Source organism: Squalius cephalus, assembly GCF_949319135.1.
Source record: "Squalius cephalus genome assembly, chromosome: 16".
Taxonomy (NCBI): Eukaryota; Metazoa; Chordata; class Actinopteri; order Cypriniformes; family Leuciscidae; genus Squalius; species Squalius cephalus.
Genome location: NC_137137.1, coordinates 18,112,339 through 18,132,450, shown reverse-complemented (window position 1 = coordinate 18,132,450; position 20,112 = coordinate 18,112,339). Strand labels below are relative to the sequence as shown.

Sequence of the window (20,112 nt, the reverse complement as noted above, 5' to 3'; positions counted from 1 at the left end):
ATGATGTTCTATGCCCCACTGGCATGTGTTGTTTTAGTTGAGAAATGCAGTTCAGTAAACATTTACACTTAGTTACAGAAAAAACACGCGTCACGTCATCTGCCCAAGTGACGAATCCTACACAGTAAGTTTATTTTTCTGTTAATTATGTTTATGCTTCATGAGAGATGTTTTGCGAAGTAATTATGTATCGCAAAAATTTACTAAATGGCGATTAGCCAAATATAATCATAAAGATGTACGCTCGTATGTGACAGTACATTGTTAGAACAGTAGCTGTTAGTCTAACTTGTAACGGTAGGTATCTGTCATTAACGTATTTCGGATTCATAACGTGGTCTTTTAGGTTTCGTAACGTTAGACATTTTTTATCCGACACGTTTGTAGCTGCAGCTGTGGTAACTAGAGCAGAGCTGGCAACCCGGATGCCGAAACACTACTGACTTCGTAGATAGGTAGATAGGTGGAGGGTGGCGCATCAGGCCAAAACACAACATGACAACATCAACATCAGTTGAGGGCTGCAACTTCACTTTTAAATGACAATATCCTGACCGGACTACTGTTGTCAGTGATATAAGTATTTGAAATGAACATGATTTCTTAAAGGACAAGTTCGGTATTTTACACATAAAGCCCTGTTTACAGATCGTTTCTGATGAAATAGAACGGTTAAGATTAAACTTTTGACAGATGCTGCTGTCGCGAGAATTTTAGGTTTATTTCGCTTTCCCCTCCCCCCTCAAGAATGGTAGTCTATGTGCACGTACTGGAACAATCCTTCCTAAAACGCATTAAACTTTCATTTAAAAAGAGATGAAACTCACCGAGTGGTCAGGGTGTTCACTATATGCTCATACAAAAATCGCTGCAAAATATGCTTTCCAACAGGTTTTATCATAGTTTTTGTCCAACTCCATTGACTTGTATTGAATGTGCTGTGTGAGGTACGGTATTACTCCGCCGCTTCTTCTTCTGCTTCTTCTGTGTATTCAATGAAATGCCAGCAGTTTGCTTGCAATTGGCAAAGGTGCATTATCGCCACCAACTGGGCTGGAGTGTCTATTATTCAAGCTCTCAACGGAAGAATCTACGGGTGTGAGGCGTTTGGAAAAATAGATCCACAGTTTTACAACGAATGGTAAAACACCTGTTGGAAAGCATCTTTTGCAGCGATTTTTGTATGAGCATATCAGTGAACACCCCTGACCACTCGGTGAGTTTCATCTCTTTTTAAATGAAAGTTTAATGCGTTTTAGGAAGGATTGTTCCAGTGCCCATAGACTACCATTCTTGAGGGGGGGTGGGAAGCGAAATAAACCTAAAATTCTCGCGACAGCAGCATCTGTCAAAAGTTAAATCTTAACCGTTCTATTTCATCAGAAACGATCTGTAAACAGGGCTTTATGTGTAAAATACCGAACTTGTCCTTTAATGTCTAGTGACATATCAGGGCCATTTTATGATTAATTGAAATACATTTCTTACATACGGTTCCTTTAAGATAAACCCAGTTACATAACATTCAAAAACATTTTTCTCTTTCATGTCATACTCATGGTGAGTATATATATATGTACTCACCCTAACCAGAACTGTTTCTACACAAAGACGGAAAGAAAAAACTGCTGCTTCTGTAAAAAGTGGCAACATGTTGAATATTTGAAATTTGCATGTGATTATGTGGTAAAACTGTAATGTTGAATGAGTATGTCTTTAGTAAGTAGACTTTATTGCAAATGTGATTCAAGTGGATTTTTTCTGATGTTCATAAACAACAACATTGAAAAATATAGCCTGCAAGGTATAACTTGTGCACATTTTTGTTTCTTGCGATCTTAAAAACCCTTTCATCGCAATGCCTGTGCTTATGCTTGTAATTAATTTTTGTAGAGAAATAAAACGCTAATGTGCTTATGTATGACTTTTTTTTTGCAAGAATCTTTTTTGCAACAGTAGCTCAAATAACCACTTACAACTGAGGTCTGCAGAAGAGCATAGAGAATGCACAACACACTGAACCGTAAAGCAGATGGGCTACAGGAGCAGAAGACCACACCGGGTGCCACAACTTTCAGTTAAGAACAGGAAACTGAGGCTACAATTCGCACAAGCTCACCACAATTGGAAAAAAATGGTCTGATCTGATGAGTCTCAATTTTTGCTGCGACATTCAGATGGTAGTCAGAATTTGGTGTAAATAACATGAAATCATTCATCCATCCTGCCTTGAATCAACGGTTCAGTATGCTGGTGGTGGTGTAATGGTGTGGGGGATATTTTATTGGCACACTTTGGTCCCCTTAGTATTTCCATGCCTATCCATTTATGACCAGTGTACCCATCTTCTGATGGCTACTTCCAGCAGGATAACACGCCATGTCACAAAGCTCAAATCATCTCAAACTGGTTTCTTGAGCATGACAATGAGTTCACTATACTCAACTGGCCTCCACAGTCACCAGATCTCAATCCAACAGAGCACCATTGGGATGTGATGGAATAGGAGATTTGCATCATGGATGTGCAGCCGGCAAATCTGCAGCAACAGTGTGATGCTATCATGTCAACATGGACATGACAGAAGCCAAACAGAACATATAGGAACATTTCCAACAGGAAGACATAGGCATTCACCTAATTTTTAATTTCATATAATTCTAATTGCTTTCCAGCTATTCAAAGGACATTCTATATATATATATATATATATATACCCTATATATCACCCTAATCAGAACTGTTTCTACACAAAGATGGAAAGAAAAAATGGCTGCTTCTGTAAAAAGTGGCAACATGCTGAATATTTGAAATTTGCATGTGATTATGTGGTAAAACTGTAATGTTGAATGAGTATGTCTGTAGTAGGCTTGAGTAGACTTTATTGCAAATGTGATTCAAGTGGATTTTTTCTGATGTTCATAAACAACAACATTGAAAAATATAGCCTGCAAGGTATAACTTGTGCACATTTTTGTTTCTTGTGATCTTAAAAACCCTTTCCTCGCAATGCCTGTGCTTATGCTTGTAATTCATTTTTGTAGAGAAATAAAACGCTAATGTGCTTATGTATGACTTTTTTTTGCAAGAATTTTTTCCACCCATGAGTTGGATCAAATAGTTAAAGGAAAGCAACCACCAAGAACCCATTGATGGGCACTCCTTCAGCACTGCTGGAAAAGCACACTTGTTTGATACTTGATACTTGATCTAAAACAAATGTGGCTATTAAATTAAAAACATACCCTTTTTTAAAGCAGGAATATCCTAACATATTTTGTGCAACGATTAAAAAGGGATGATGTTTAGGGGTGGTCTGCTTGACTAAAATATCTTTTTTTTTTAAAGAATTTCATAATCTACATTAAAGTTTCAAGGAATCATGAGCAGAAAGGGCACAACCATATTCATTTTCACATACACATCACAAACACACTTGCAGTGATTCATACGCACACACACTCGTTTACATATAAGAGTACACTCATTAATGTACAAGAACATACCAATACAACGTATGAAAAATATTGTTAGGTAAATACATCTAAACATACCAGTAATTAATTTTAATACAAGAAATTAGCCAGTGATCACGTAACGCTGAAACTGAAGTCTAGCCAAAATGTCAGAAATTTTTCTCTGTCTTTTTTTTCTTCTGCTTATTTTTGCAGCAGATTTAATTCTGGATGCATGACTAATATCACGAAAATGCAGAAATAACTGCACATAATTTTTTTTCAAATAATAGTAATATTAAAAGGTGCAATGTATTTATTATCTTAATGATAATTCATGAATCCAACATTCCACTCCACAACAGGACACATAAATAGGTGGGAATTGAGTTAATTTACAAATGCTTCTCCTATGTCCCATAAAGCAACAGTACATCAGGGACTGAGTATGCAATCGCGCACACTCAGTAGGGGTATTTAGAAATGGAGATGTAGATAATAAAGATACTCTGGTAGGTTATGCGCCCCTGGTCTGACAGCGTAGTGGCTTGTACTCGAAGTCGCACCAGGCCGGGCCAGTCTAAAGGCTTTACTGTGAAAATGATGCCTCTTCCTGCTTCGTCCTTGATGCCAAATGGCCTCTCTCCATTTTCTCCTCCTTGCTCCAGGATAGTAAAGGATGTGTGGTCTTGGAGAACGCCTGACTCAGAGAAAGCTGACAGACGGGCCACGTTGTGGTGAGCTGGTATGCCCAGAGGAAGAGTGAGGAGCTTGTACTGGAGCAGAGGAAAAGAGCCTGCGGAGCCACAGTCCAGTCTGGAGGTGCAAGGTCTGTAGCAGGTGCTGGGGTCAAAGCAAGACAGCAAATGGTCAATAAGAGTGTCCATGATAAAAAAAGGATGTGGCAAGTACTTAGAATTGTTCTCTTTGTATTCATGGTCGGTTTTAATATAGTTTTAAAAACATTTACTATTTTTAAGGAAAACTTAATGACTAAATGACATCCCGTGTGTATACAACCATTAATTAAAAAGATTTTTCAAAGTTTTTTCATTATTAGATCATAAATATCAGTTTTTTGGGGAACCACTATTACTACTACTACTACTATTAATTACTACTACAGTGACAAATCGAAAAGGCAATGGTATCTCCTTAGCCAATGATCTGAATTTGTTTTTTTACACACTTTGAGAAGCCAGTTTTAAGCACGGTTATTGCAGGTTTTAAACAAACACTGAGTCCGTCTGCCTCTCTGAAATTGTATGTTCTTAATGTGACTAAACAGCTGAAAGCTACACCTTTTATCAAAGCTCCTGGACAAGATGGCATCAGTAGTAGAACCCTTAGACCTGGTTTCAAAGACAGGGCTTAGATTAAGCCAGGATTAGACCTAAGTTCAATTAAAGCATTTAAGTAGCTTTTTAAACGTGCCTAAGAAAAAACAAAAAACATTACTGGTGTGCATCTTGAGACAAAACAATGGCACTGACATATTTTATGATATGCTTTTAGTTAAAACAGCTCAAACATGCATTTTAGTCTGGGACTGGGCTTAAGCCTTGTCTGTGAAACTGGGTGTAAATCTCTGTGCGGAGTAACTCAAGTGTTTCCCTCATTGTTTCAAGCTTCATTGGATCAGGGTCCTCAGCTATGGAAAACCTCTGTTATAGTCCCCCATCCCTTAGTGTCTCACTTTATTAATGATTCCCGGCCAATTGCATTAACCTCATTAGTTATGAAAGCCTTGGAAAGGGAGGTTAAGTTAAACAAGTGAAGTTAGACCCATTACAGTTTGCATATTGTGCTAAAAGAGGCATGGATGATGCAAAACTGTTCCTGATGATATGGGAGGTACTTTTGCCAGACTGTTTGTTGATTTCTCCTCAGCGTTTAACAAATCCCATTATTTTAGCAAAAAAACAACAACTTGTTAATGAATTTAATGTCAATCATGGATGAATGATTATAGATTTGGACTTTTTGACTGGAAGGCAGCAAAGGGTCAGGGTAAATGGAGACTTATTGAACACTTTATACATTTATATTGTATACATTTATTCAACTTCTCAATAATTTCATACTTTTACTCAGGCTTTGAGTAATTACATTACAAACAGTTCTCACCCTGGATTGCGTCCTCTTTGGTAGCTGGTGGGGCAGGGTGTGTCAAGACACTGGTAACCCCCCCGTGTGTTAAAGCACATTTGATTTGGTCCACACTGGACACCTTGCACAGTGCACTCATCAACATCTGCAAGGAAATGAGATTTTCAGGCTGTTTATTGCATGTAAAAAGCGTTATAAATCAGAATATGTCTGAGTTTATGAAAGCCATCATTTATCAGTATCATCAAGCATAAAAAAATGTTAAAGACTCACCTTTGCATGTTCGGCCATTGGATAAAAGTTGGTATCCTGGCGGACAGGTGCACTGGTAGCTTCCTATTGTGTTTCTGCACTCATGCTGGCAAGGCTTTCTAAATGCACATTCATCGATATCTTTGACAAAGATTTAAAAAAAAAATTCTATTAAATTACAGTCTTAAATATATGAATTAAAAATGAAGCATAAATAAACCAATAAAATTAAATAAATAAAACAAAATAAAAGTTATTATGTTACACACCTATGCAAGTCCCATCCTTGCTGGTATATCCAACTGGGCATTCATGCCTGGGACGACGTGAAGATCCGAGGTGCTCCGGTAAGACTGAGAGGCGAGTGAGGTAAGGTCTCTCTAAAGTGGATACCAGCTGGGGCCGCAGCCTGGCTTGTACCCGAGTACTGTTGGTAAAGATGTGCCCTCTCTCAAGCCCAGCACAAGAGCGACCATCACCCAGAAGAACAGACCCTGGTGGGCACAGACAGCGGAAGCTGCCTGGGACATTACGACACTGAAAAGCACAAGGGCTGGGCACCTGTGCACATTCGTCAATATCTGCAAAGCCAAAAATAACTTGAATTAGTCTTACTTCAACAAAGCTGGACATTTACTGTACATGTTAATTTACATAGTTTAACTGTGAGTGTCAGCCAATTCACTGGCTTCCACTTCTTTGGTAATATCACATTGCACTGTTAATGTATATGTGTGGCATTCCTTGATTATGTTATGAACTTCACCTAAGCAAGGTCGACCCAAGCCTTGAGAGCGGTAGCCTCGAGGACAAACACATCCATACCCACCAACCGTGTTCTGGCAGATTTGACTGTAGCGACACATGTGACTGCCGTCCTGGCATTCGTCTATGTCTGCGAGCAACAGAAAGGCATGTCTCATTTCAAATATTCCCACTGGTTAGCGTAACAGGGTTTTAATTTAGTGACGTCTTACCCACACACACTCCATTTTCTGCTGTGGTCATACCAGCTGGGCAGCTGTCAAAACACTGATATCCTCCATCTGTATTTCGGCACTGCTGGTGTGCTGGACACACATTCCTCAAACACTCGTTTATATCTGATTATAAACAAGCGTAAATTATTTTAAGCAAAAAACAAACTTACTAAGCTACAGTATTGATTCTGTTGATTTCTACTGAGCTCAATATTGCCTGTATCATCCAAAAACTTCTATGTATGTGTATTCATTTGAATTTCTGGTTACACTATTTCAATTGTCCATTTTAGACATTCTACTAGCTAGAAGTAACTTTTCAACTACATGTCATCTAACTCTCATTAGAGTATTAGTAGACTGTTAGGTTAAGTTTAGGTGTTAGGGTTAGGCTTAGTAGAATAAGATGACGTAGTTGCAAAGTTGCTTATAGTCAGTCTGTTGGGGGAGCATCAAAATAAAAGTGTTAGCAAAAATTAAGCAGTCTACTAATACTCTAATTAACTTTGTCAACTTTAACACGTCAACTAAATCTCATTATAATTAGTAGAATGTCTAAGGTGGACCATCCAAATAGTGTTACCGATTTTCCTTATAACTGCATTTTGAAATAATTTTGAGCAAAATGAAAATAGAAAATATATGTAGAGATAGTTTACCCCCCAACAAAAATCATTTATTCAGCCTTTGATTTTATGTTTCATAGAATGAGATGAGGATCTGTAAATGATGACTGAATGAATTTTCATTTTTGGGTGAACTATCCCTTGTACTTTAAATATGATGTACAATTTTAATATTAGAATTTAATAATATTCAGCTACCAATAAAGTATAATACTCCATATTTTATGCATTTTGCAAAATGTAGAGAACCCCAAAATGTATATAAAAAAGTAAGGTTCCACTGTATATTATGTGTTTTTAACTAGGTGTACTTAATTCGAAAAAATAAAAAACTGTCTCTTATTGTGTTCATGTATTGCAAAACCTTTTTACCACCATAGAGGTAGAATATGAGTAAGGTTAGGGACAGATGTCATGGAACTAACAACAATGAACCTGTGAAATTAAATATAGTTTTACAAAGTGACACTGACCCAGGCAGCGATGTCCCACCAGCTGGTATCCTGGGTGACAGGTGCAGCGGAAGGAGCCTAGAGTATTGAAACACTGCTGCTGGCATGGAGACACTGCTGATTCTTGACACTCATCCACATCTGAAGGAAAAGATCTGTCAGTTAACCTTCATCTATGGTTCCTGTATCTAGAACAATTACTTTTACATTCAGTGATGTGATGTACAAACATGATAATATTGAGTTTCATAGTGGAAACATCGTTGACTTGAGGAGTAAATAAAGGTAATACATTCTCCATCCATTAAACATGCTGGGAGTATGAACCAAATGCTGATACATATAAAAACAGTTAATTTTATCAAGCTAACCTTCACAGCTGGTGCCAACTAAACTGGGTTTGAAGCCTAGGCCACACTTGGCTTGACAGCGATACGTCCCAACAGTGTTCACACACTGCTGGTTGGGGTGACACAAGTGGGAACCTTGGCTGCATTCGTCAATATCTGAATCCAAACAAAATCACTCAGTACATAACACTCAGTCTTCCATAACAGTTTATTTTGCTGATATCATCTAGGAACCTTTTAACTTTATTATGGATAGTGCCATCAAAATACTGAGTTTAAGTTAAGCTCAACACACAGTACAGATGCTTATTTTGAACTGAAACGGAACATCTCCTAAAACAGATCATTTGCATGTGAATTTGACAAAAAGTCTAATATAAATTGGAGAATTAATGATTAATATAGATCTGACCTTGGCAGGTGTTTGACTCGGTAGAGATGGTGAATCCAGACGGACACGCGCAGGAGAAACCGCCCATGATATTATTACATGAGTGTGAGCAGGGAGAGTCAACAGCACATTCATCCTCATCTAAGAAAAAGAAAAAAAATCATTCTGATCACATTCTGTAACAAGTTTTGTATTAATATAGGTGAAAGTATGCAGCAGCATATGATTTTTTTGGGAACATACCGGCACAGTAAGATGCCGTGTCCAAGACAAAACCTTTTGGACATGTCTCTCCATCGCCCTCTACACAGAAATGAAACATTGATTATGTCATTTTGAATTGAGCTATGATTTATTAAAAAAAGTGTATATTATGAAAAACTGTACCATGAACTGACCTGGTATGAGTAAGCTGGCAGTCATCTTGAACTCCAGGCTGAGAGTGAAAAGACTGTAGGTGCCACTAATTCCTGTCAGTCTGAGGAGCTGCAGCAAGGGCCCCTGACGATTCTCTGGCCCCTCAAAAACCACAGAATGATTGCAGCGCAGGGTCATGGGAGCCCCGTCCCATATGTGATTCTGTGAGGACCAGGAATAAAGCTGCCCGGAGCCTGTCTGCACATACGACTCGTCAAAGTCCTAATGAAAAGAAGAAAATAAAACAAACTTATTTTTTTGGTTAACTATCCCTTTAAAGGCCAATTCACACTGCACAGACAAACGCCAACAAACACGCTTGTTGGGTTTTGTTGGATCGGTGTTACCCCTGTTTGTGTCTGTTGCCGTTGGTTGGGGAATGTTTTCACCCGACTGAACATGTTCAAGCAGTGTTTGTTGGCGTCTGTTGGGGTAGTGTGAACATAACAGTTATTTTTCATACAATTCTAATACAATAACTAACTTATTTGTTCTTTTGTCAAACAAGAACAAACTTGTTTGTCTTTGCTGTGTGAATTGGCTTCAAGAGTGTTTCTAACTACACCCAGGTATTTAGTTCATTATAATGAACTACTTTTCAAACAATATAATGTACATACTGTACACTACCGTTTGAAAGTTTAGGGTGAGTAAAAAAATGTTTTTCTGTTTGAAAGAATGAAATTGATGCTTCAATTTAGCAAGGATGCAAATGTATCAGAGTGACAGTGAAATACATAACATTACAAAAAGATTGTTTATAAAAAAAAATGCTGTTTATTTTTAGAAATTTTATATCCATTAAAAAATTATCATGGCTTCCAGCAGTCTTACGCCTTAAGCAGCACAATTTCAATATTGACAATAATAATAAATGTTTCTTGATCACCAAATCAGCATATTAGAATGATTTCTGAAGGATCATGTGACACTGAAGATGATGCTGGAAATTCAGTTGTGCTATCACAGAAATAAATTACATTTTAAAATATATTAAAATAGAAAACATTATTATCTTAAATTATAAAAATATTTCACAATATTAAACAATATTTAGCAAAATACTGTTATACAGTTTAAATAAGTCAAATAAATGCATAAGAAAAACTCATAAAACTCTTTAAACGGTTTTGTACCTAAATAAAGTGTGAAAATCTTACGTCCGTGAGTGTGAAAAACCAACCTGTAGATTGAGATTAGAAGTCAAAAGCATAGGAGGAACAAAGCCGTTGATAACAATGTCCACTAAAAGAGTCCCCTCTGCATCCAGACCTCTGGCCACATGAGTCAGCTTTAAGACCTCTCCTGTCATTCCAAGGCAGAAGACACATTCAGTGGGTAGAATCCGAAATGCAGTCACTTAGCAATAATTCTGTCCCATTTACAACCACAGATATGTTAATTAGGCTCTTCAAAGTAGCATGTATGGAAAGCTGTAACCTGTGTCAAACTCCAGTTGAGATTCCTGTCTGAACTGCCCTTCAGTGAGGGAGAAGCCGTTCTGGGTCTCCGGTGACTGATACACAGTCGTCCAGTAAATCGGGGCAAATACAGACACCAGTACTCGCAACAAAGGACCTGTAATGCAGGAAGAGTTTAAATAAAAGATTCAAAAATATTATTGCATTAATGTAACGTTTATGGCAGAGAAACACAATGGCAATTCAAAGTTACTGAAAACAGAAATGCTGGTACTTCTTGGATTTCCTTTTCATGTAATTATGGACCAGGTTCTGCTTACAAAAGTTCTTAAGTCAATACTTTTTTAATGGCTAGTCAACTTTCCATTCCTCCACTGCGTGATTCTAGGATTGTTGTCAGTGCGAAACACATTTTTGAGCATGTGAATGCTGATTCTTGTCAGCGCTGGATTCTAGTCAGTGCCATTCTAGTCGTTGCAAAAGAAACGATACATAGCTTACATGTCGCATTAAACTAGCAGATTTTAGAATGTTGTAGGCAATTATTTTACAATTACATGTTTAATCTAGTCTTGCCTGGATCTTTGGTGTAAACTCGTGAACGCCCCCCATAAACACCTGAACCCTTTCAAAAATCTTGCTTCCAACGCCCCCCGTTGTTCTCTGAACGCCCCTATTGAGAATCACTAGATTAGAGTTTGGTTTGGGTTTAGCTTGTACTTATGCATAATTTACTGTTATTACTATAGTAAGTACATGTAACAAGGACACTGTAAAATAAAAGTGTTACCAGTTTTTGTTCTAGAAACAGAACAATTAACAAGACGATTACGGGCTATTCATGTATCTGTTGTGACAACACATCCACAAAACCGAAATGAATTTTTACCAACACACCTCCATGATAATTTGTAACTATTTTACATTATGGTGAATTGGGATTCATTTCTACAATTCTGTCAGGACCACTATTGTCAAATACGATTGACAATTTGCATACAGTTAGGATTGGCGGTATGGTTCTATTCTGGGCAAGAACTCTCTACGCATCCATGCAGCCTAGCATGGATAAGAGCAGGGAAAGCAGCAATAACCACTCTTAGGGTAAACAGAGCACAACCAACATGAATGTATTGCAGATATCATTAATTCAAGGTTTTAAAGTACAACATAATTCGAGAATTTTTCTAATTCAAAGGGCACTCAGAAGGCCAAATCCTGATTGGATGAGAGGAGGAGCTGGGGATGGAGGAGGGTAAATTGCTCCTGAGAAACGGATAGCTGCTGATAATACTGAAGGAGCTTATATATGTATACAGTGATAGGCGTCATATTACTATAGGTTGTGGTGGATTTTTAATAGATAAAATAGTAAACTGTATATTAAACTAACCATGTTTCTAACATCTAACCTTATTTCTCTTTTTAGGCCTAACATGATAACACTTTGAAACACAATGTACTAAAACGTTCTGTCCTGTGTTTTTGAATGTTGTATGTTGTGTTGCCATACCCCTTTGACTTTGGTTGTGTGAGTGTAAAAATAACAAATTTGGCAAATGAAACTAGACAGATGACTAAGTTTGAACCTTGTGATTAACAACTGAAGGGGATGGATTGGAATCCACTGCTGCTTCAATGTATATGTAATGAGTGATTATAATCAAGGTATTAATCAATATTTTTCCTTCTAAATATCAAATGAGTTGAATGACTTCTCTGGAGATATTACTTTGTTATAGAAGTTCCCAGTGTGATTACTTAAATGTTCTTTTCATGTATTCTTTAATGTCAGTATTTGATATCTGAATGCAGTAACAGTGCTTGCTCATTTAACCCGACTTCAAGAAATTAAATAGGGAAATATTTTGTGTTTGAGAAAGGTCTTCAACATGTTAAAAGACATAGGGGTCATTGAAGCCAATAGTTTAAGGGACCATTTCTCAGTTAAAGCCTTACTTTCCAGTTAGACTAAAATGTAGCTCTTCTTGAGAAAGAACGCATTATCTTGATGTTTTGAGACGAGACTCCTGTTTATAGTTAGAGCCAAGCTAAATCCAACCTTGGGTAAAGCTGTGTGTCGGTATGTGTGTGTTAGTCTTCTTGGTTACAGGTTAAGGAACCACTGGCATAATTGGAGATTGACCGAGTTGTTGTTCGGGACATGCTGGCACCCAGCAACCCAAATCTGCGACCTGGAAGGTCATGACGTGCCTGACTTCAGGGTCTGAGTGTCAGCTGCATAATCTATGGAGATATGCTTCAGTTTATCTGTATATGTGTGGAAAATTACTATGTTTATATGTTTCTTAGCCAATGAGAATCATTCAACCTGTAAGCAATGACGTAGCTTAGACCTTGGAAATGGTATAACTGCTGTGATCTTTGTAACTGTAAGCGGGGCGGCCTACGAACTCCTGTGTGAATCTTGAAGCTGACTTCTGCTGATGAAACTGCAAACTATCGTCAGTAAAACTTTTCTTCATTTTTTTTATAATTTTGACTCCTGGTCTTCTTTCAAACATCTGGACCTTGGGTCCTAAACTGTTAACCCCTAACACAATGAAGTAATCATTAAAACAAAGTTTGCTTTACCTAGTAACAGAAGGGTTTGCATATGAAGAACCAATCAAATTCACATCATTTTGCCATAACTCCCTATTCTATAAAAAATGTTGTATTCGTGTTAGCTGGTGGGATTCTCAATGGAATTTGTCTGAGATTCTCCGGCCTTGCTTCTTCTTGGGGGAGATTCTCTGAGAACTGTTCGAGAGATCCTCTGGCCGTGATTAAAGCATTTAGAGGACATTTGCTGAAGTCTGTTTGTCGATTATTCCTGCACAGGAAGTAAGCTAGTTAGGGGAGCAGGGATTAGCACCCAGCCGATGTCGATGTGTAGATGCGCTAGGGTATAGGGTTAGACTCGGCCGACGTCGATTGTAGACGCGCTAGAGTATAAATATTATAGGACGTAGTTAGATTTAGGGAAAAATCTATGACAAGGTAGATGTGGATCAGCTGAGAGTCAGCTGATGCGAGCTTGACTAACGTGACCTGCCAGAACTGACGCTACGCTTGATTAGCATTTGAACATTTTTGTACAATCTGCTTACAGTATGTCCCATTGATGGTTAAGTTTAGGGGGGACTATCATGCTTGTTTTTTCTAATTCTTTTTTAGTTTTCATTCAAATCAAATTGGACGAATTTATATAAAACATAAAATTGTTATGTTTTCTTCATCGGGTTGCTTTTACTGTTGTCTGAATGACAGTTTCTGCTGTTCTTGTAAGCTTTGAGTGAACATTGCATTGATTAAGCGTGACTGATTGCTTTAGTACACTCAGGCACATGGCCAGGCTACACTGTGAAAACAAATACATAGCAAAGTTCACTTACCAACACTTGGAGGAATGTTTTCCACGTGGGCCTCCAGGGTACTGGTGCCCTCCACGGCATTCTCTGTAATATTGGCCTCTAGAAATGCCACTCCAAATTCCTTCTCATTAACCATGCCTATCAAACTGCCCCGTGTACGCCGCGGAGACTCTCCTACGCGACAGAGAAGAAAGACAGTGTGTCAGGATAATTAGCTGTAACCTTAATTAGCTGTATGGAATCTGATCGAAAGTGGTCACAGGAGACACATTTGAAACATTCTAATATCAGCTGGAAATGGTAATGTCTCTCGGCTGACCACTTGTGATCTGATGACAAAACACATGTTAATGCAAGGTGTAAATTGGATCTAGGAACATCAGGTTCCCTCAACAAAAACCCAATGGGATTTTTCCACAGGCTTTTGGATTATTCTAGAAAATAAGGGTAACACTTTAGTTTAGGGTCCAATTCTCACTATTAACTAGTTGCTCATTAGCATGTATATTACTAGGATATTAGCTGTTTATTATAACTTATAAAGCACATATTAATGCCTTATTCTGGGTAAAATCGTTTCTGGGTTTTGGTCTACAAAAATACATGGTCCCTGCATCAGTCTATTAGGATTTAGAAGTACATGGTTTATTATTGTTATTTCCATAAGCAGAAATGTAGCCTACCTGGACATAGTGACGCCTGACATTTCCTGGAATCCACATTTGGACCCTCACATAAAAGGCCGCCATTGGCTGGTGGTGGGTTGTTACAGAATCTGATCCGTTCCTGGATGCCTTGTCCACAGGTGACACTGCACGGGCCCCACTCCTCCCAGTTTGAGTAGCCTCCTGGGACTAAAACAGTACAGAATACGAATTAAAATATATATAGATATATTTATGAACATAATAATATGGATAAACATGACATAGGCTGTAATAAAATCATTTACCTTGTACTTTCAGAGATATTGTTCTTTCCGCAGTACCTGCCTCACTTTCAGCAACACATCTGTACTCTCCTGAATCTCCAATCTGGAAAACACACACTTATCTCTCAAACACATTTCTATTATCAAAATCTGCAGTGGTGAGGTGGTCAAGAAGCATTTAAAACCTTGAAAAGCCATTAAAATATTATTCAAGCATTTTAAACATTATACCAACATGGTTGACGGATTGCTTTTGCTCCTCTTTTGTAAGATGCTTTGGATAAAAGCAATCTTTGGCTGTGTGTACACCAAAGCGTTTTTTCCCTGAGGCTAGTGTATTTTTCCAATTGTTACAGCAGTGTGACAAGGCGCTGAGCGTATACTTCAAGCTGAGCGCTGGCCGTTTAAAAAAAAAAAAAAAACGAAGTTGAAAAATGTTTGACTTTGGATAAAACGCATTGCTTGTCACTGTTACTTTTTACCCAGCCATCCAATCACGGGAGGAGAGGTGCAACAAATACCACACCGACCAACCGCCACATCCTGCTTGTACAACGGCAACAGACGACATCAGAAGTGCGCCTGTTTTCAGCTGGCTAAAAAAATCTTTGCTGGACATGCAGCCTTAGTGTAATGAAATACAATGTAAATGTACCAGAAGTACTAAATAATGTAGCCATTGTTCACAAAGATAATGGGTGGTTACCGTAGCACTGTAAAGAGCCAGAGAGCCATTACGGAGGGGATAAAACCGCAGAGAGCCAAGTAAGGGCTGGTCATCTTTGTGCCAGCGCAGGGAAGGAACAGGGTCCCCGCTGACAGCACAGTCCAGCATGGCTGCTTTGCCCTGAACTACAGTCTGAGAAGTTTGGGCTTCCCCTCTCAGCGTGGGAGGTTCTGTAGGAACAGGGTATATGCTTAAACTTTCAAACAGTGGCTAATGTTTAATTTAGAAAAGGTTAATATATTACATTAAACAGCCAGAAGGCATCATCTAGACGCAATTAATCATTACTCAAACTTGAACTGCTTTTCCACACATTATGGATTTTGGATAGGATTTTAAAAAGTATGCATACCTCTGACACGCACAAATGAAAGAGCCCGTATTGATCCAACGGTGTTCTCTGCAATGCAGACGTATGTGCCACCATCACTTACAGTGACATTGTCAATAATCACTGAACTTCTGCCAGATTCATCAACACTTGCACCTGTAGGCAAATATGAGAGCATTCTTGTGATGTTAGAAAAGTAAACTTCAAAGGAAAGAAGATAAATTCAGACTCTCATACCTGTATAGGGCCTGTTGTTGGCAGTCCAGGATATGGCGGGGGTTGGAGTTCCCTGAGCATGGCAGGATAGGGTGAGACTTTGACCTTTATTCAACGTCACATCACCAGGTAACTCTTTAAAAGCAGGTCTCATGTTGACAGACAGGCGAATGTCCCGTCGAGCTGTTCCAGCAGTGTTGGTGGCTACACAGGTGAACAGACCTGTATCACCAGGCTGCAAACAGATTGTAACATTATGACTTCATACAAGGGTTATTTTAAATGGGCATGCTGGTCATTTATACCTAATTAAAAACATATACTGACCTCTGCCCTTTCAATAATCAGTTCTCCTGACCTCAGCAAAGTGAACTTGCCAGGCAGGTTTTGCACAAGGATTCCCTGTTTCTCCCAGCTCACCCTGGGCTCTGGAAGACCCTGTGCTGCACATGGCAGCAGTGCCTGAAATCCCTGGATGACGGACATCTCTGACTGACCAACAGAAATATGCGGTGGGGCTGAGTGAAGAAGCACATAAAGATATTTATGAAAGCGTAATATATTTAAGCATATATATATAAATATAGATTACAGTGCCAAAAAACATTTTCTTAATGAATACTTTTGTCTATTTATATATATATTTTAATGTCGTATAATGTTAATACTTGTTGATTTTCCACATTTACAAAATGTGTTTTGGTTGTTTTAAGCATAAATCTCAAAACACTGCAATTAGCATTAATTATTAAAGCTTAAAACAAAAAGATTAGTTCAAAAAAGTTAGTTCAGCTTAGGTCAAGGTATATTTCTTATGCAGTTTCGTATAAAGTAAATGTATCTTTTTGTAAGTGTATCAATACCACAAGTGAGAAAGCATGAGGCAAATAAACAAATAAAAGGGGGAAATCCAGTCATCGACTTCATGTGATAGAAAGATATCACAAACAATGATTCTCTTTGTATTGTGCGGAACTCACTTTGCAGAATGAGTCTGACGTCATGGCTGGCTCTACCAACGTTGTTTCGAGCCGAGCAGGTGTAGATTCCTGCATCACTGCGTTGAGTGGCAGTAATGTGCAAGGTCCCGTTGGAGAACAATCTCAAGTGTGTACCTTCCACCACTGGCCTACGCTCCCTGTGCCACGTCACATCTGGCTTTGGCTGACCGTCCGCAGTACAATCCAGACTGACCGGCTGGCCAAGAACTGCCGTGTACTCCAGATGAGGCACAGACAACACTGGAGGAACTGTCATCGAAACAGTGAGATAGTCATTACACAAAGCCATCTTGTGATACTTGCATTGACTAAAACACATGAACATGTAACTGAATCTTTAGTTTGAGGTATACTTCCTCCAATAAATGTGACGTACCTTGTAAAATGAGGTGGGTCCTTCCCATAGCTGTTCCTGCTTCATTCTGTGCTAAACACTGATACGTCCCAGCATCTCCAAGAGTGACCCGTGAGAACTTCAAAGCTCCATTGGAGAGCACCGTCAGTCTATGACCTTAAAAAAAAATCAACAATAAAATATCATGCTAGATCATTTGTTTAGCAGATGATCTTTTACTATTATTCTTATCTTCTATTACTATGCATCACACTTTATTTCTTCCTCACAGTATTAATATGACATGATGTAAAATGGAATGACAGAATGTTGTCTTAGACCTTCTGCTCATGAACATTAATATTTCCTGTTTTATAATGCCATTGATAACTTCCTTTTGTGTTCCCTTTTAAAGATAGTCAAGGCTAAATGTATAAAAAATATATTAGCTCTATTATTATATAATATTGTTATATTGGCTTCTCCGTACATACACAACCACAATGTGCATAATTTGGTTTAACAGATATGGTTTAATTTTCTATTGTGAAGCTTATAACAGCTTTTTGTAATGTACTACAAATGCATCTCACAGTGTGAGAAGTAAATACTAACTGCTCGTTATGGATGATCAGATTTCATTTTGGCAGCCAGGCAACAGACAAGTCATAGTCTCAAGTCACCACTGTTTGATGTCAAACCTGTCACGAATCCAGTTTTAATTACTAGGCTACAACCTAGTAACTAACCGGTTGCCACAGGAATGCCTTCTCGCTGCCATGTAATGGTGGGTCTTGGGAATCCTTGTACTTCACAGGGCAGAACTACCGAGTGATGTAAGACCACCTGGACTTCCTCTGCCATGGGCCTGATCTCTGGGGGCTCTAAGAACACAAACCAAATCAAACCATATATATTCTGGTAATCGCATTTTCAAAGTGTACTTTTTATTCATCGGATGATTTCATGATTTCACTAATAGTTCTGGATCTAACCTTGCACAGTAAGAGTAACGTGTTTGTAAGCCACTCCAACTGAATTGCGGGCAGAGCAGGTATATTTTCCAGCATGACTGGGTGTTGCAGCCAAGATCTCCAGTGCACCTACATCAGGATGAAACAACTACAATTACAAACTACTACTACACTGTATAGGTTTAGGAATATCAGTAATAGCTGGAACGTGTAGATGATGGTGGAAGTTTGACTCAGATTCACCTGTGGGCAGCACACGGTAACTGCCACCCCGAGCTCCCAGCTGCATCCAGTTCTTGTTCCAGCTGATGATAGGCTCTGGACGTCCCTTGGCATGACATGGCAACACAACAGGGGACATTTTAACAGCAGTGACACTGCTGACATCATCTTTAATTACAGGAGGAACTAGAAAAAAACAAAAACAAATAAAAATGCAGTTAATGAATTTGCACAGACATACTGTAAAGTTCACAATATGCTACAGTGCTCAAAAAGAACTTAATTGTTTTAACAAGTCTCTCTTTGTAAACAGTTTTACTTAAAAAGTGTATTCTTTTATTACAATAAATGCCACTTGGTTAGATTTTTTGTTTGTTATATGATGTAAAAATATTATCCAAATAGTTTTTGGAGCCATAATATATGAGTATGGAAATGTATTTTATGTCTTATCATCCATGAACCTGTTACATAGTACCTTGCAGAATGACCTCTATGACCCTTCGCTCTTCTCCAACCTCATTGGTCACTGTACACTCAAAGTAGCCCTCATCCTCAACAGACGGCGAGGTAATGATCAGAGAGCCAGAAGACATTAACCTTCAAAACAAAATCATGTTGTAAAGATATATTATTATATATTATAAATAAACTGTCAGTGATTAAATTAAATTTGTATTAGTCAATAAATAAATGCTAATAAGTGGAATATCATAAACTATTTTTAAATAAAAAATAAAATAGTATAAATAAACTAAATAAAAAAAACGTAAACAGTAGCACTTCAAACCTGTAAGCTCCAGACTGAAGGTCCATATTGAGGGGTGAGCCGTTCCTTTTCCAGCTCACCTGAGGAGCAGGTATGCCTGTGCTCTCACAACTCAACACTGCCCTCTGACCTGTGACCACTGTCACATTAAAGGGGCCAGGGCTGATCGAGGGCCCAACTGACAGGATAAATAAGGACAAAAAAGGCAGAGTTAATAATGTAGGAGGTTGGTGAAAATGCAACCCAAAGAAAGTAAAAGTGTTCTGCAGTACCGTAGACTTTAAGGTCCATGCCCCGATGGTCTGATCCTGCCTGATTAGATACACTGCAATAGTAACGCCCAGCGTCGGACAGCTGCACTGTCGCAATACGCAAAGAGCCCTCTGACAGCAAGGTGAATCTGTGTGCATGCAGAAATTGAATTGAGTTGGTGTCACTTTGAGAACCAATAAATTAAGGCCAGAATTAAATGCTGCTGTTCACAAACTTGCCTGCCATTGTGAAGTGGGACTGGACCTCCATCTTTCCTCCATAAGACAGATGAGGAAGGCCCTCCCTCCACCTCACACGGCAGCACTGTATCCTGATTGACATGTGCTATGATCAGTGAGCTGCCCTCTCTGATGACCGGCGGCACTAAGTGAACATGATCAATAAGATATTTATTTCCTGACTGACTCATTAAGAATTAAAGGTGCAGTATGTAATATAGACAGCTAGTGTTTGAAATGGGTACTGCTGTCCAAATTCAAAATATTGGAGAGGGTTGTTTCTCCC

The 20,112-nt window shown here is 38.6% G+C and overlaps 1 protein-coding gene across 1 annotated transcript in view; it reads right to left on the bottom strand.

Annotated features, from left to right (window-relative positions):
• Positions 1–2,866: 2,866 nt before the first annotated feature.
• Positions 2,867–20,112, bottom strand: part of hmcn2 (hemicentin 2) — a 91,553-nt gene continuing 74,307 nt past the window's right edge. Inside the window, exons 53-81 of the mRNA XM_079897114.1 lie at positions 19,827–19,971; positions 19,608–19,735; positions 19,357–19,513; positions 19,045–19,166; positions 18,588–18,752; positions 18,366–18,473; positions 18,120–18,254; positions 17,413–17,547; positions 17,016–17,285; positions 16,363–16,553; positions 16,057–16,270; positions 15,841–15,975; positions 15,468–15,658; positions 14,783–14,864; positions 14,514–14,684; positions 13,852–14,004; positions 10,473–10,610; positions 10,216–10,337; positions 9,014–9,254; positions 8,859–8,918; positions 8,637–8,756; positions 8,246–8,380; positions 7,896–8,015; positions 6,794–6,919; positions 6,583–6,711; positions 6,086–6,397; positions 5,838–5,957; positions 5,583–5,709; positions 2,867–4,298 (exon numbers count right to left, since the gene is read on the bottom strand). Coding sequence (XP_079753240.1) covers positions 3,920–4,298; positions 5,583–5,709; positions 5,838–5,957; positions 6,086–6,397; positions 6,583–6,711; positions 6,794–6,919; positions 7,896–8,015; positions 8,246–8,380; positions 8,637–8,756; positions 8,859–8,918; positions 9,014–9,254; positions 10,216–10,337; positions 10,473–10,610; positions 13,852–14,004; positions 14,514–14,684; positions 14,783–14,864; positions 15,468–15,658; positions 15,841–15,975; positions 16,057–16,270; positions 16,363–16,553; positions 17,016–17,285; positions 17,413–17,547; positions 18,120–18,254; positions 18,366–18,473; positions 18,588–18,752; positions 19,045–19,166; positions 19,357–19,513; positions 19,608–19,735; positions 19,827–19,971 — 4,631 coding nt within the window. The 3' untranslated portion in view covers positions 2,867–3,919. The remainder of the gene's footprint in view (positions 4,299–5,582; positions 5,710–5,837; positions 5,958–6,085; positions 6,398–6,582; positions 6,712–6,793; positions 6,920–7,895; positions 8,016–8,245; positions 8,381–8,636; positions 8,757–8,858; positions 8,919–9,013; positions 9,255–10,215; positions 10,338–10,472; positions 10,611–13,851; positions 14,005–14,513; positions 14,685–14,782; positions 14,865–15,467; positions 15,659–15,840; positions 15,976–16,056; positions 16,271–16,362; positions 16,554–17,015; positions 17,286–17,412; positions 17,548–18,119; positions 18,255–18,365; positions 18,474–18,587; positions 18,753–19,044; positions 19,167–19,356; positions 19,514–19,607; positions 19,736–19,826; positions 19,972–20,112) is intronic.